The 17811-nt window shown below is 40.9% G+C and overlaps 1 protein-coding gene across 2 annotated transcripts in view; it reads left to right on the top strand.

Annotated features, from left to right (window-relative positions):
• PROSER1 (proline and serine rich 1) overlaps positions 1-17811 on the top strand; it is a 216685-nt gene that overhangs the window by 59114 nt on the left and 139760 nt on the right. For both annotated transcript variants that reach the window (XM_086935064.1, XM_086935065.1), the window contains exons 6-7: positions 9006-9116; positions 10818-10901. In XM_086935064.1, the coding sequence (XP_086791190.1) occupies positions 9006-9116; positions 10818-10901 (195 nt within the window). The remainder of the gene's footprint in view (positions 1-9005; positions 9117-10817; positions 10902-17811) is intronic.

The raw sequence follows: 17811 nt of genomic DNA on the forward strand, positions 1-17811 counted from the left end.
GGTGAGAACGGTGCCTGCATGAGTGGTGTGTGAATGCAGGGTGAGCATTCTGCCAGTGCAAGTGTGGGGCATTGGGTGTGGCTTTGTAACTGCATGATGAGACATGTGACCGTGTAAGTACACAGCGAGTAATATACCTGTGTGGGTGCATGGTGAAATATGTGACTTTGTGCACATGGTCAGAAGTGTGTGAATGCATGCAGAGTGAGGGGGTGTGCCCGGTTGATTTGCTTATGAGTAGTGTGCCCGATTAAGTTCAGAGTGATTTCTTTGGCTTTGTCAGGGCAGGGTGCAGAACTTTAAAGTTAAACCTATTGACATTGCCAGTGCCTGTTTTTTTAACTCTATTTATTTGGTAGTTCTGTCCACTATGTAATGTAAATTGATACTTGTGTAGCGCACTACTCACCCGCAAGGGTCTCAAGGCACTTGTACGAATACCGCTGTGGAACCCATCCTGGCTTTCCCTGTGAGGCGTCCACTCCTGGGCACCCCCAAGGTGGAGACCAGGCATCCTTAGCGTTGTGGAGATTAAGCAAGCTATTGCCCAGAGTTGCAGAGTGGAACTCCATGATTGGAATAAGCACCGAGGCGAGAATTATCAGGTCCATGGAATTTTGAGCCCAAGACCCGCCGAGGCGGGGAATTGAACCCTGGTCCTGGGCTAGACCTCTGCATCAGGGTCTGCTGCTCTAATCATTGAGCCACACTTCTCCAGAAGCTGATAACATTGAAGAAATCTTAAACCTCCTACAATTCCTAAATATTTGTGTTATAGACACAACTGTATATTTAAAGATGTTGAAGTTAGGATGAAATAGAAAAGTTTCCGATCTTTCTAGTGATTTTATGTTTTTAGTCGCATAGCTCACCATACTCCAGCCATCTAGTGTTCGGCATAAATGTTTCCAAGTTGTCTTTCTTCAAATAGGTTTTCAATCTCAAGATATGGCATGACTCCTCTCTTTGCCCACAAAAAATTACATGCTCACATGGCATAATTTGATGGATTTAGTGTTGTATAAATCCGTGAGAAGTGGTGAAGGCTTTAGATAGTCGATTATGTTTACAGTATCCATTGCAACTACTGCGAACTCGCACGGCTGGTGAAAGAAGCAGTCTTGTAGTGTGGGTTTTGAGTGCATGATGGGAAATGTTGTCTCAGCCATAGACTGGGTCACATCACTTTGAGTGGCTCCCTTAAAATGTCTACTTCTGAATGTCTGATAGTAATCCTTTTTGTTTTGAGTGTGTCAGATTGTACTCCTGATTGTGATCACACATACCATCCTATCCTTTGATAGACATGAATCTTTCAAGACTCTCACCTTTACCCTTCATCAGGCAATACTAATTATTCAGAGGTTTAAGCAATTTGCATTGTTTCATGAGCATAGCAACTGAGTCAGTGATATTGATGGTAGCATGTTTTATTACAGCTGAGTTCAGTTATTAAGCATGAGTGGTAGACATTGCTCCAATCGTATAGAGGTGCACATTGGGAAAATTGTTTCAAGTTTTTACCCAAGAAACTGCATGATGTAGCAGCTTTATGGCCGAGTTTTTGCTGAAATTATTGGTATTGCAGATGTGAGCAATGGCATTGTCCAACCGAGTAAGAGCCTGATCCTTTGTGATGGCGAGCTTCAGGGTTTGTCAGAACGGCAGATTGAGTTTGTGGCGTGCATCGTGTGCAGATATAATGACTAGTGTATAATCCCAGTTGTCCGTGCCATTGACCACTCCTTCCACATAAACCTTTCTGTACCAAGACACCCAATAATTACAGTTGCACAGAAGGAAGTAACGTTTTTGCCAGATCTAGAAAGTTTACCTGGAGGGGGATGGACAGAATTGGTAATGTTGTCTTGGTGAAATTGATAGTAAAGTGCTCAGCTGAATGAGAAGGCAGCATTGGTAGGTCTATTTTCTAGTAAGTATCATATGCCTCATTGTGATGAACGGAGGACTTTTCAGTCTTTGCCAATTTTCCCCACACGGTTTATGCACAGTTTTTAAAAGGAAAGGTGGCACTGACTAAATTCTTCTCGAGTAGAAGTGTAACTGTATCAGCTACGCAGTATTTTGTTGTGGTGATTAGGTGGAGTACACAGTCAACAAAGTTTAACTGCAGATTTAACACTGACACGGGCATGCATCTGTGATTTAGTAATATTTTTATTGGAGCACTGCATCATTCAGTTGACAGATCCTACTTAAGGAACTCTTCTTACCTTTGTGCATTCTTCAAAACGAAAAAAACTTAGTTTGCAGTGTTGCACTAGATATTAATATTTGTGCACAGTGGTACTGCAGCCGTACAATATCAACTTTCTGAACATTTTGTCCTCTGTCACAGAGTGACTGTGAGCTGCTAAACGTTTAATCTGATTTTGTTCATATATTCGAACTCACACAATAACCTATAATGGTATGTGTTAAGTAGTCAGTTTAAAGATGGTACAACAGAACACGTTCCATAAATCAGGAAGCCTGAGAAAACATTAAAGACATTCCAATTCAATTCATTCATTATCTCAGCAGTGATATCATTTATATAAATATAAATAGAATGTATAGGCTGCATTTATGACTGTCACCATTTTGCTATCTACTGTTTGACTCCTGATTAAGGCTCCTCGCAAACAGTAATTTCTTCTAAAGCAGGATCACAAGCGACTTGGGTGACAGTTCAATAATATCTTTTCTGAAATATTTACACCTTTCATTACTCATGCCGTTTGTCCCTGACAAACAAATCAAATGCCTTGACACGGCATGAAAGAGGGTAGCAAAAGAGGCTGCAAACTATGTGTTCGTTGCAAACTCCCATGCCTTTATGACCGGTTCCACTAGGGCAAAATAAAAGAGCTCTTATAGCCTCTTAACAAAAATATTGAGAGGTTAGGAAACTGTTGCTGAGGGGAAAATCATTTCAAACACGGACATATTCTGCCCTCTATATGCAATGTATATGGCATGCCGCCAGATTAACACAAGAGTCATTTTATGATGACACGCCTGTCTACACGTATTTCTGGTTTATGCTTTGAGGTACAGCAATATCTCTCCGGATTTACCACTCAATGTATCCCTTTTATTTTTGGCCAACAAGTTGATGAGGCCCTTGAAAAGATGTAGGACACTGATACTGCCAAGCCCATGGGCTCCCTTTAGCACCCATAGTCATTCGAATATCGCCCTCAAAAGTGGCAATGAGCCCATCCCAATAAACAGGCCGACCAAGGTACTCAGTACTTTAGCTACAAGGACAAAATGAAGTTGCAAAAAAAGACCTTGGAGACAGTGATTTCAGGGAAACAAGAAAAGTCCTTGCAGGGGCACTAGTTCATGAGGAATTCCGCATCAGCCAAGCTGCGACTCACATTGGCTTAGAGGTCAACAGTGCATCATGGCTACTCTTTCGAGTTCATGAACCTATCCCCAAATATACTTCCATGAATGCTCCTAGTTTTAGCATTGCACAAGATGAAGGATGAGAATAGTTTCTGTTATTACTGTTTTAAGAAGTCTGATGACTGCCAGACGCAGAGGCCTCTCATTTAAGTGTGCTTCTGTTCCGCATACTCCTATTTAGAGCTAGCCCCATTGCTAACTACTGTGAGAGCCATCGCTTTGCACAAAGCCTGTGTCTGGAGAGCAGCCAGGTATTCATATTTAAAAGAGAACCAACCCAAGTGGGTTTTGAAAACTTAGGAAGTGAATGGATCTACAACCCAAGTGTCAAAAATCAGTTTTAAAATGGATTCAAACTGCCTCACGTTGTTCCAGATCCAAGTTCTTCCTGGCCAAGGATGACAGGGCATCGTACAGTACTTGAATAGCTTCTGGACTAACTGAAGTGCCGGAAAGTCTACCAAGAGCTATGCAGTTGGAGAGACCGTCCAAAAAGAAAGTTTAGCACTTTGCTGGTGTGAAGAGTACTCGCAGAAAGCTGACTTGCTCATAGAGCGAAGCCAGGAGTGACCATTTCATGGATGGGTCTAGTTCCCCGAATGTCTCTTTGCACCGTCACCTGGACCAGTTGCATAAGACTGCACCACAAGAAATATACTGTATTGACCTGCAGTTTGCTGTGGGCTTCAAAGACTGGTGCTGTTGATGCTGTGTGTGAAAGTCATGTCTCAGCCAAAGTGTAAGCCATGATTGTCCCACAGGTCACAGCTACCAGAGAGACACCACCACAAACGATTTTCTCTGGAAGTTGTAACTGCACAAAAACATCTATTGGCAGCTGGCTGGAGAGATGCAGCTGCCAAGGATGAGAGCTGCAGCACAGACCTGCCTCACCAATCGCACTCTCAAACTTTGTCCCTAACAAGGCTGTAGATGCGCCCCACAGAAGAGGAGACCTCTGCCATTGTGGCAGGAGGCCAAACCACGTCTGCAGCACAGGCCAAAATGCTAAAGTACCAGCAGGTAATATTTGAATTTTTTACCAAAGGGATAAAGAGCCATTGAGATAAGTTGTACGTTACATTTGACCTGTGGCAGTATCTGAGCCATCTTTGCCCAATCCTATCTAAACCCGTAGTGTGGTGGGGACTGTAGATACTGCACCAGCCATTGTTGGGGGAGAGGGGATCCTGGAAAGAAGCAGTTACAGCTCCTCACCATTTAACACCTTAAGTGCTGCGCCTATTCCAACGGCCGACGGCACCACTACCTCGGGAGTGCTGCCGTCGGCCGTTGGACGTTCCAACTGCGCCTGCGCAATGGAACATTCAGCACTGGAGCTGGGCGTTCCATAGCTGCTAAGGTGTTAACACAGCTTAGCTTGCAACACGGTCTGCTTTCATTATATTGTATATTTATTTCTTCTGTGTGATTAAAGTACTTTGTACATAAAAGAAAAGCAGTGTGCTGCACTTTAGTTTGTTATGTCTGTTGGTTGACTGCTAAGTGCAGAAACTGCTTTCCTGAAAAGCTTGTGACTCCTAACCCGCACTTCACTGAGACTCCTTTCTGAGTTGTTTAGCCAGCAAAAGATGATTCAAGAAATCAAAATCCATAGCCTTCATCCGTTTTACCTTTCCTAGTTTCCTTCTCATGCAAGCATCCAGGTTTCAAAGAGACCAGCCTTTCTTACTCTTAAAGTTAGGATTCCTAACTAAACTGAGAAAAATCCTAATTTTGAGACTTTACGTATTCACAGAAGGCATTTAGGAGTCCTAAAGTTAGGACTCCTAACTTTTGTGAATACCGAAATGAGTAAGTGCCTTCTGTGAATATCAAAATGAGTAAGTGCCTTCTGTGAATAACAAAATGGTAGTAAGTTTAGGATTTTGTCTTAGTTAGTTCTGTGAATCGGGCCCCCTGTGACTGCTGGAATAAGGAATATTGAAATCCTATCTGTTTCCTTTTCCATCTCTTTAACCTTAAGAAGGTTGGCAAACTGTTTCTCGTTTAGCTCCAACTATTCATTTTTAAGTTTCTGGTCAATTCTGTTTCATATGTCTTTTTTATTTTCCCTTTTCTTCCACTCTATAAGCTAGCCTTTTATTCCCTATCTCAAACGTCCTAGATATTGCCATCTTCCCTGGTGGTTGCCTCAAGTATAGATAGCTACAGCCTCTTAAACTTAAACATAATCGTAAACTTGAAGCAACTGTAGTGGTGAACTCCTCTTAGAAGGGGCTTTAGAAATTGAGGTGAAGGAAGTGTGGGAATCTATCTGTGGTCACTGCCGTAAAAGTGCTGTCACTAACCCGATGGTCAGAAGTGTTCATCCCACTGAGCTGGAAGGCATTGATTGAGGCGGTGAGCTTATCTTGCTAGTCCCATAGGGTTTGAGCCACATGTCCATTCAAAGCATCTTCAGCTCCGTTTCCTTCATAGCAGCAGTTCAACCCCCGATACTATTCACCCCTTTTCAGTCATTTTAAATCCTCCTTATGACTAAAGCTAAACTTTCCCAAATGGATTCTAGTGACTCCTCAGACTGGAATTCCACTGCTTGCCTTGCAGTGAAATAATTTTTTGGGGGTAGTAAGATTTTATGTGGCTAATGTGGTTTACTATTGATATCCCAGGACCACACTACAATTGCACTCCAATTGAAATGTTGAAGAAAATCCTTTTTTTTTTTAGCAATTTATCCTCTTTCAGGGTTGATAAAATAAGCATTCTAGATTTACTCAATTAGCTGGAGGGGAACAGAAAGGTAAAATACAGTATATTTCTTTAGATGGCTATGGATAACTTAAATGTTTTGTACTTGAGTTTCTGTGCACTTACAGTGGCTTTCGGTGTCTCACAGAAAAATTGTGGCGTGTTAGTGCCATATAAAGCAGAGTGACATGGTATAACGCATTTAAACAAACTGTTTTATTCATAAGTTCTGTATTATTCCACATCCTTTTGTCTCTCCCTCATGTATCTATCTTAGCATTTTATTGCACGTTTTCCCACCCAAGTTTGCATGGACTTGTAATTTATGGCCCTCATTGAGGGCCAGTAGTACAATACTGGATTCTAAACCCGGTTATCCACTGTGACTACATCACAGTATTGGAATACCAAGATTGTTTTCTCTTACTGTGATGTCACCATGGGGTGCCCTTACTTCTCCGTTGTTCTACCATCTCACACGCGCCTCGAGACACCCGAGTGAAACAGCAGGGTGCCAGCGGATGGTTTCACCCTCCTTTCACCTCTCCATGGACTCATGGAGGCAGGAGAAGGCAGGTAACATCCTGCCTTCACCAAATGCCACTTTCCCTGTCAGCACGTGTCTCTGCAAACCAATGCAACAGGGAATGCAATGATGCACTAATACTGCTATGTGGCTATTTTATTTATATTTGGGCATGGGTGCAATTGAAAAGAGGGTGGTGTAGGTGGTAAGAGTTGAGATTTTATTTTTTTAAAGTTTGACGGATGAGGGTAGAGTAAATGCGTTAGGTGGCTTAGGTAGGTGGCAGAACATTGTGTAGCACACTATTCAACAGGAATGGGACAGGAAATGTGAAGAATGGTGTGTGAGGGTGACAAGATGTCCGTTTCTTAAATCTTTAAATTTAGGTGGATGAGCGATGGCCAGATCGGACACCTTATAAGGTACGGAGTGGATGAGGGTTAAGCCAGGTCATGTATAGCTCCCCATGACTTCTCGTCCCTTGTACTGTTGATTAGAGCAGGGCTGGAAGAGGTGCAACTGTGAATAAAGTGTTAGTTTTTCACCTCTGGGCTCTAAATGACATTGTGCTTCGAATCTGTTTTCTGTTTGATGTCATTTAGAAACGCTCAGTGAAAAACCTTCATTTTTTTAATGACCCATCTATAATTCTAGTATGACTCTTTTGGGAGCAAAAAGATACCTTGAAATGTACACACCATAAAATTAACCAAAATAAGAGTTTCCACATTTCACTACATCGGAGAAGGTATTAAACCTCAATTGCATGAGGCAGTCAGAAAATGCAATCAATTTAATAACTCGCACCCACGCAATAATTGAGTTCTAGGAGAAGTGTGGCTCACTGGTTAGAGGAGGCAGACCCTGAAGCATAGGTCAGACCGGGACCAGGGTTCAGTTCCCGACACGGCAGGGTCTTGAGCTCAAAATGTCCACGGACTCGATAATTCTCGCTTCGGTGCCTACTCAAATCAGGGGCTCACACTCTGCAACTCTGGGCAAAAGCTTGCTCAATCTCCACTATGGCCCCCGCAGCAGGATGCCTGGCTTCACCTTGAGGGTGCCCAGTAGGGGCTATCTCACAGGGAAAAACCAGGACGGGTTCCCAAAGCAAGCGCCTTGAGACCCTTTGGGTGATTAGTGCGCTATATAAGAAGCCAACATTACATTACATTAAAGTTAAAGGATCCTATTTCAAAATCCAAAAATAAAGCGATACTGAGTCAATGCCTTCAAAGCTCTCCATGTAGAATTATACAGAGAATGTAAAAATCTGAAATTATTATAAGTACCAATTGGGCAGCAAAATCGGTAGAGTAACAGACAGCATCCTTAGTAGAACAGGAAAGTGTTCTGGGTCACCCCCAAAATTGAAGTTTTTTAATACATTATTTTCGCATATGAAATTGCAAAATCTGAAGATTCACTGTAGTGTTAGCAAATGTAACACTTCATAAGCAAATCAGGGAACATGAAAAATAAATGTTATTTTACCTAAACGCCCAAGCACTATTAAACTGCATGAAACATTATTCAACACCCTCTTTGCTAATGACATCTGGAGATGCTCGAACAGCACATGATACTTTAACAATAACGTGTTATGTGAGGCATGGGAAATGTTTGAAGTTGTGACTTAACTGGGGGGAGTTAATCAAGAGCAAAATAACAATAACTGTGGAAATAAATCAGTATATCTCAGCTTGACAGTGTGCAGCAGAGAAGTGGGCAGGGGGGAAACAAAATGGGTGACCAAGATGATTTCCACCTTGGACAAGATGGCGTTTGTTCTTGATTTCTGGTTTATTTAACATATAAAAACGCACTTATGCACGTCATAGAAAATGTGTTTCATAACCAACAGTAGTAGATCAATATGTACATGTTAAATCGAGTGTGAAATGCAAGTTGTTCATGATGTACAAAAATAGGAACCTCTAAAAATGTCTGTCTCCAACCTTCTGACATATATCCATACCTCTTTATATTTTCTCCTTCCTACAACTTAATGCTTTATATATCTATCACCAGAATATAAAAGAGATGCGGAAAGCAGTGTATATTTTGCAGCACCTCTTTTCCAATTACCACGTGTTCCCAACAATGTTTATTTTTTTAATTGAAACAAATAAATATACTCTCTATCTTTGTAGCCGAATGTTGTCTGTTTACTCTGTCTCTTGCATGGGTTTGAGTTCATGTATTAAAGAAGATTGATATTCCATAAGCGATTTTTTTATTGTGATGCTTAGCAAAGTTGTTTGCTTAATTTTAGTACGGGAGCAAACTATTGCATTTAACATTCTGAGTTTAGACTTTTATTGTTAACACTCAGTTCCTGTTTCAGGCTTCCAAGGTTGGCTGTAAAGCGCCACATGCTATGATATCATCTTGTGGAATGATACCTGGAAATCCTTACCCTAAGGGAAAACCCAGCATCATAAATGGGATTTTTCCTGTAAGTATAGTCCAGTCATGTTTTCTTTGCTACAAGATAATAATAGTTCCCATTAATGCCAGAGATCTCTTACAACGCAGCAAAATGTTTTTTGTGTTAATGTTTTATCACCAGATTGTTTTTGTTTTTGTGCAACTGGAGGTGGGAAAACCAAGGGGACTGGCTTGGGTGGAATGTATGGCTTTCACTGGACCCTTTTCTCGTGTTGAGCTAAACATCCTTGGCATGATAATTAGCCCTCTCTTTGTGGTGTGAAAGACCAAACTTGTAAAGTTAAAAGTGAGATTGAAATCCGAGAGCACCATAAAGAAATTCATTTTAGACTATGTGGTATATAAATGTAAATGTAAATGTAAATGTGGCGTATTTGTATAGCGCGAACAGTGACCTGGAGGCATCCCGGCGCTTGTACTCCTACCACAAGGGAACCCCTTCTGGCTTTTCCTTGTGGGGTGTCCACTCCTGGGCATCCCATGGTGAAACCAGGCATTCCTTGTGTATTAGGGGGCCTTTGTGGAGACTAAGCAAGCTATTGCCCAGAGTTGCAGCGTGGGACCCATGCTTAGAATCGGCACTGAGGCGAGAATATCCTGTCAGAGGAATTTAAGACCGAAACCCGCCGAGGCGGGAATCGAACCCTGGTCCCTGGCCAGCGTTCTGCATCAAGGTCTGCCGCTCTAAGCATTGAGCCACACTTCTCCACCTATCTATCTGTATCTGTAATCCTTTCTTATGTGTGGTTTAAGAGATAATAATGTTGTTCCACATGTACAGTGACAAACTGACATCACTCGTGGCAGTGTCTTCGGAACTATAGGGGTGGGTAAAGGTGTGTACTTTGAACGTATGCCAATGCAGTGAGATAACTAAATTTGTCAAAATGACGCACAAGTATTTTTCAAGTAACCTACCTTTAATCTGGAAGAGTCTTTATCACATTTTTCCATCACATTTGTGATATCATTTACATGCTGATTCTTTTCATGGCTCTCCTCGTGCTTTGGCTCTTAAAACCAAACTTGTCTATGAGTTTCCTGGATTTCCCACCTCTCCACTCGGTCCATATGCTTTGCTTAAGGTTTTCTTTGGTCTTTCCAATATTCTAGTAATAGTGAGAGGGCTCTGTTTGGAAGGCTGTGTCTCTTTTTCCAAATATACGTGCCATACACTTTCTTGTAGAGAAGGCTTTCAAGTGGTCTTTTGATATTGAACCGCTTAAGAATTCAATCTCCTGTCAGTCTTTTCATAACAACCCAGACCTATTTGACAAGGTCTACACATGTTATAAGCAACTTATTTTATCAAGTACAAATGTTTTGTTTGATTAAGATGTCTCATGTGTTGTCTCGTGTCTTTCGATTTCATTAGTCTTTGTCTTGATTTAGTTATGATAAAAAATGCAATCAATTGTAAAGTAAGATGCATATTAAGAATGTGATTTTCTCTTTTAGTCCTTTCATATTACAAAGGTTAAGGTTTTCAGTATGTCATTGTCTTAGTCCTAATTTAGGTTATGTCGTCAATTACAATTTAAGTCACAAAAATGTAAATTCTCCAATGATGTGGGGCTAGTTTATAACACCAGTTTAACATTGACCCAGCTTTTTGCATTTAGTCACCATCAGCTAGTGTGTGGTCTAAATAATGTACAAGGCATGTATTGTTCCCATAATTTTGTAACTGACACTTTTTTTGGCTTAGGGGACCCCAGGGAAAAAAGAAGGGGAAGAATATACCAATGAAGGAAAAGGCATAGCGGCGCGGATACTTGGACCATCTAAACCGGTATGTCTGAGAAAAATATGTATGGCAAATACTTTTTTCAAAATGTCTTTTATTAATTACCATTTGTACTTCTGGAACTGCCTTTATTATATGATTAATAATGTAATAACATTTTTAAAAATGAGTTTGCATATAAGCAATATATTTCACAGTAATTGGTTTATTTTATTTTAAACCATTATAAACAGCAAACCCATTCGCGGTGAAATAAAATATTCATGAGTTTGGAGGTAGACATTCCATTTTCTAACATGGTAGATCATAAAATGTTAGTAGTCTTCGAGAGCAGTCTTATTCCTTTTCCTTATAAAACCTGTTCCAGTAGTAACCATAATAGTCTATGTTTATTTCCTAAATATTTTGTCTTCCATCTCTGCTTGCAATTAATTTAGACTCTTGCTTCAGGGCAGCCTGTTGTTTTGGGGAAGCAGAATATTCCTCAACCATTTTTCATATGTCTAAGTCCTCCATGACTTTGTGATATTTCCATATATATGGTAGTCTAAACTCTTCAGCAGTGGACCTTTTGTCAACACTTCTCACCTAGTAATCAAAAGTTCTGCACTCAGTTGTTTTGTGGCTTCCTACACCTCACTAGCACCATAACCAATACGTTTTAATTTTTATTTTGGTTTTAAACTCGGCAAGCATGATTTCATAGTGTACTAACCTTAATTTATTCCGCCATCTCAAACTGATAAAATTTTTCATATGTTTTTCAAGTCTTTCCAGTATTTAGTAATATGTACAATACCCCACCATGCTTCTGAAATCACCTTGATTGCACTTGTGACACTTATCCTGTTTTTTATTACCCATCATTCTCAGTAAATTCAGTATATGGTACGTTTTGTGTAATACTTTGAATTCTGAATCTGGCTTTTTTTTGCGCTAATCTATAGGTTTTTTTTCTATTTCTGTAATCTCTTTGTGACCATCCCTTTTTTTTTTATAGTGCGTTATTGCATACACTTATAGCCTTATAGGTATTTGTTATTCTTTTTAGGAAAAATCAAGCATTATGTGGTGTTTTTTGGTGAGCATAGCTTTCTCGGCGGAATTTCTTCCATTTATTTTTACCTGCCTTTAATAGTCTAGCATACAGCAGAAACTGAGTACTAACAGTCACAAAAGAGTTTTGTGGTTCCCTAGATGTTAGCATTTAACCATTCAATACCGGCTCTTCTGTTTGTTTCTGTACAATGCCCTCCTGTATGGAGGCTTCTTGAGGAATGCATGCCTTTTCACAGATATGTCTCATTGCTGTTTTGCTGTTGTGCTGGTCTGATTGCATAAGGTTTATTGCCACATATTGCATCCATTTTAAATGGGAGGCTTTCTGAATCTTGATCTTCAACCATATCATTCAATAATTATTTGTTAGGGCCTCTCCATCTGCAAACCATGTTGTTATGTTCTGCAATTGGGAAACCAGATCATAACTGTGAGAAAGTGAATTTATTTTTATTTTTATTTTTATTTATTATTAATTAAAGTGAATGATAGTCCTCTTCAAGTTACAATGGCACTATTCCTTGCTAGGTTCAGTTAGGTCTGAGAGCAAACCTTGGTAGCTGTAGCTCAAAGCATACAGGCTTAAGTTAGGAGAAATGTGTAAAACATTTATCAGTACCAAAACAGTTAAAAAAGTATAAACCACAACCCAATAAAAATCCCCCTCCAATTTCTTAAATTAGGGAAAATGTTGATGAGAGAACCATAGATATGATTTTTCTAAGTTGTAGATGTTTCTAGTGCCAAAAAAACACAAAGCGTCAACTGTGGCTATCTGGCCGTGCTAGACGGGGTCAAAGTTAAAAGTCAAGACCGACCACGATGGAGCACAGGTCGGATATGAGAACAGGTTTGTTCCGTTGGAAAGTTTACCTTATAACTTAGTTATTTTTCTAGAGAAAAGTCCTCGTTGATGAGGTTCTCAACGGGATAAGGTGCAGGCAGGATCCGAATATGGGCTCATCGATGGCAGCTGGCTGAAGCGCAGGACCTCTGTGGAAGCCTCTGCACCACTGGAAGTTTAAGGCTCTCTGCGGGAAAACTCTCAAGTGAGCAAAGCCTGGGCCGAGGAAGGTGATGCTGTAAACTGGGTGCTGTTCAGCATTGGCCCTAGTGAAATCCTCTGGGTTCAGAATTTGAAAGCTTTCTGGAAGTTGGGATCCTTTCAGCGGGGCAAACCAGCAAGTTGGCAGTTTGTTGGCTGCAGTCTGGTGGTAACCTCCTTCTTTTGCAAAGTTCTGTAAATGTTTCTCAGTGTCCAGTAATGCAAATTTTGAAGGGGCATTGAGTGCAATCTGGCACCAGCCCAGGGTCCAGGACCTGTTAATCACCACTTTAGGGGATTAGGACTCAATCTCCCGGAAGCCACTAGCAGGGTCCAGGGCAAGTGTAGTTGGAGCTGGGCTGCCGGGAACAGCTGAGAGTTGGGCTTTGTGCAGCTGTTGTGGTTTGTAGACATTGGAGGTTACTCCTCTGTCCTGAATACAAGCAGGAAGCAGGTCTAGCTCTTGGGGTTTTAGGTTCAACAGCAGGTGTAGTCTTTCTTTTGTCTTCCAAAGGTCCAGAGGTGTTCTGAAGGGTGCCACTTTTATGCCTAGTACCTGCCTGTGGGTGGGGGAGATTTGTGGTCACTCCGTAACCAAGGGGGTAATAGTTCCCAGCATTGCCTCTACCCACTTTTGCAAAACATCTTGTGTTTTTTATTGTAAACAATCCCATAGTGCCCCTCTCTACCGAACACTAAAATGGCAGAACCGTTCTTCCTTGTGCAGAGCTCTGGGCACAACTCTGAGGAGTGTCCAGGGAAATGAGACCACTACCTTGCAACCAGTTTTCCCCTCGCTGAGATTGCTGCAACTATGTCTACTTGGGCAATGGCAAGGTAGTCGACCTGAGTGTGAGTTACATCTGCCTGTGATGGGGGTACACCTTTGAAGATTGTGCGTTGGTGGACACAACCCTCAGGGCCAACCAATCTGGAAGAGGTCACCCCTCTTTCCAGCCAAACCCCTTTTTCCAATTTTCCAGGGAGCCATTCACATTTAGACACAGGGGGCCTTCAAGCTGCAAAGTGGAGATTAACTCTGAAAATTCTACCAAAGGCAAGAATATACCAATTTTGTTTAAAAGAGCCACGTTTTAAAAATAGTAATTTAAATCTGACTTGCACATTAGATAGAGTTTTAAATTACTATTCACTTGAGTCATGGAATCTTGATTTTGGCTATTCCCCTTCCGGCCTCCTTGCAGGTGCCAGTAGGCTGCCAGGTGACAAGTGGGGAGAGTTCAAGGTTATTGTTTCAGTTAATTAAAACCATAACATTTTCGCAACTTAAAACTGTAATACATTGCAAATTATAACATCATAAAATAGTACATCCCGAGAGAAGGTGCAGAAAGTCCTTCAACTGTAAGAATTACTTGTTTCCTGCTATTGTATGTCATAAACAGGATCAATAGTTTAGACCTAGTACAATATTTGTGCTAATAGGCAAACCTCATAAAATAGTACAACCAGAGAGGAAGTACAGATAGTCATTCAACTCTGAGAATTACGTGTTGCCTGCTACAGCATATCTTAAAACGGATTAATAGTTAAAAACTGGTGCATTATTTGTGCTAATACGCCATCCAATGTAAACGTATGTTCAGCCGTAATTGCAACCGTGCTCGGATTAGTGCAATTAAAAAGAATTTGCCAATACAAATGACCATGATGATATTGAGATTGCTTGGTAGAGTCCATCCGTGGGGACTCATAGCATAGAATATCCTGAAAAAAAGAGCAACAGACAAAATTCCTGAAACATTGCATATTTCCTAATACAGAACGGAAACCATCATTTACCACGAAGCAAATAACACGCATAACGTTTACCACGCGTCACTCACCACGCAAAGGTCTTTCCCACGCGTATGCCTTCAACGACCGTCTTTACCACGCGAGTGGTATTCCTTCCTGTCGTCGTTCTGCGAGTACGATCTGCGTGGGCTTGGGGGGGCTGGGGGTCGGGGGACTGGGGAGGCTAGGGGGGGGTTTGGGGGGGGTCTCCCCCTCCAAAAAAAAACAAGCTGATATTAATAAATAAATAAGAAGAACACGTAAAAAAACGCTCTACAATGCCTCAAAACGAACAAGGAAAGAGCACGTCATAATAGAAGTCCTTTATCAGTTTTGATAGACGTGTTTTGACGCTTGTTCCGTGGTCGGTGGAAGAAAGGGCTGATGGTGAAAGGCGTACAGGGGTCAGATAAGAATCAAAACTTTGTAAATTAGGGTATTAATTAAGCGCATTATGAAAAAAATAAAAATAAAATGTAAGGGAATCTGTTGTTTATTATTGTTTAAAACATCGATCTTTTCCTTCGTACTGCATGTAGCCTATCAGTATCATTATGTAAATTTAAATGGGACGTCAGATGTTTCGTAACGTTATGATTGCGGAGTAAAAACATGCGTTGTCAAATGCTGCGTGCAAAAGACACATGCGAACTAAAATTTGCGTGGTAAAGGCATGCGTGGAACTTGTAATCGTTGAAAAATCATATATTCATACAGAACATCATAAACCAAACCAATTGTTTAAAACGAGTGCAATGCTTCTGCAAATTAGACTCCGGTTTCACGATGGAGGTCATTGCCAGAAATTTGACAACTTTGCAGTTTAACTGCAGTTCTTCAGAGTCGAGGCACGCTATTATAGATTCCCTGCACAAACAGATGCCTCTATCATTGAAGCTTTTTCCTTAGTAGTTGTAAGCAAAGCATACGCAGCTTGGGACAGATGCAGATGAAATTAATGAGGTCCTCTTTTTTTACGTTTGCAAAGTCTCCATGAGGTCAGACCAGTGTATTCCAAGTTGGTTGGTTTAATAATTCTAGTATGTTGCCCATGTGCAGGGTCATGAGACTGCCTTTTATGCGTGCTGGAAATGGAACTGCCAAGTAGCGTGCTGGGGTCAGAGTGTCACAGTATTTGATTAACATCCATGCATGGGAGCAGAAGCTGAATTTGTATTTGTCTTCAAAGCAAGATTTTAGCTTTGTAGGCCTGTTGGTTGCTTTTTTGAATGCGTCATATGGCACACTTTTGGCACATAATTTAATTTGAAAGGGAAACATTCAGATATTTATAGTGTGCCGACTGCTGATAACTTGAAGACCTGACCATAATGTGCTATTTAATGTGGAATCTTGGGTTTGACTGATCTTGTAGCAACTTTTTTTATCGCTTTTGATCTTCTTGCTAGATCTTGCTTTAAAAGTACAAATTCAAGGCATATTTGTACTGGAAATGAGCTTTGTTGAACATTGAACGCTCACCTGTAGGTAGCCACTATTGCAGCATCCTGCCCTCTCATCGCCACACTGGCATTTGTGATGGTTGTTAGTAGCTTGGTTGAGATAACTGTTTAGAGTGGTTGAAATGATGGCCCATCCAGTATTTTTTGCCAGGTGGTAAAGGAGTAAATTGATGCAATACCCTTCTTCTCTATGTATTGTTTTTGGCAGAAGAAGTTTCCTCTTGAATCGAGATAAAGCCCCAAGAATTTATAATTGGATACAGTCTCTTGTTTGACACAATTTAAGACATTCTAGGTGGAGTGTCCCAATTAATTACAGACAGACATTGTTTTTGTCACATCTACCGCCAGGTGGTTGGTTCTTGCGTACAGTGCATTGATGTTCAGTGATCTTTGAGGCCTACTTTAGTTGAACTAAATAGCACAATGTTGTCTGTATATGATAAATTGGTAAGGCGGAGGGGACCCAGCCCAGGGGAAATGGGAATTTTCCTGATCAAGGGCTGGTGATAGGTCTGCCATGAAGAGGTTTAAAAGGTGGGGTGGTAGCATACACCCCTGTTTTAATCTTTGATAAGTTGGATTACTCCAGTATTGTAACTTTCTTAGATTTATGACATTCCCTGTCATTGAGATGGGAGTCCCCCGGTACTTTTAGAAAGCAATGCAATGATAGGTGTAGATTAGAAAAGGCCTAGGCCTCTTAGTTTAGTAACCTATCAGTAATTTATTTTTAAAGAGAGACCAAACTTAGGTCTTAACCAATCAGGTGGTATTACCCTTTAGAACACTCCTGTGAGAAGCTATGGGCTATCCTATTTTCTACCACACGTCATGTTAGGGAGTCTCCACTGAGTTCTGATCAGGTTTCCTGTTCCAGACTGATTCCGCAGCAAATTTTGAAAGATATACCTCTTCGTATATATACAGATATATCAATACACCATTGTATCTGTATTTTTCCCTGCTAAAATCTGATTTTACCATGTCAGAAAAAGTAAAAATGGATCTCTTCATAGACTGTGCTACATGTGGTAAAATGAGGTTCTGCATGGATAACCCTCATCCGGACTACCTTTACTGCTTATACCCATCGCAATAGGCTAAACACTGTAAGCTATGTTGTACCTTTTCTGTGAAGAATCTTAAGGACCATGAAGGGAGGCTGCTGTTATCGCTCCAAAAACGTAAAACTCGAATGGAGCCCGTGTCAGACACTGAAAGTGAAAAATTATCATCTTCTTCCAGAAAATCACAAAAGATAGAGATTCTCATTCCTCTCTCGAGCCTCCCAAAAAATGCTCTACAAATCTTTTGTTTCTCACTAAGAACGCACCTTCTCATCAACAAAAGAAAAAACAGTCTTCAAAAGCATCTTCTAAATCTACTTCTGAGCTTCCTACACCTCCACTACAGGTCAGTAACTCCTTCAAGAAACTTTCTTTTACTCCATTGACGGACAGATCGTCAGCGAGTGTCTCACCGTCGACTAGAAAACGGTCATCAACACCGTCGACGACGAAGGCTTCCACCGCCTTCATTACTTCCACTCTCTACATTCTCGATGACATTATCGCTCTCAATTACAACC

Source organism: Lissotriton vulgaris, chromosome 8 (assembly GCF_964263255.1).
Source record: "Lissotriton vulgaris chromosome 8, aLisVul1.2, whole genome shotgun sequence".
In the NCBI taxonomy this organism is placed as follows: Eukaryota; Metazoa; Chordata; class Amphibia; order Caudata; family Salamandridae; genus Lissotriton; species Lissotriton vulgaris.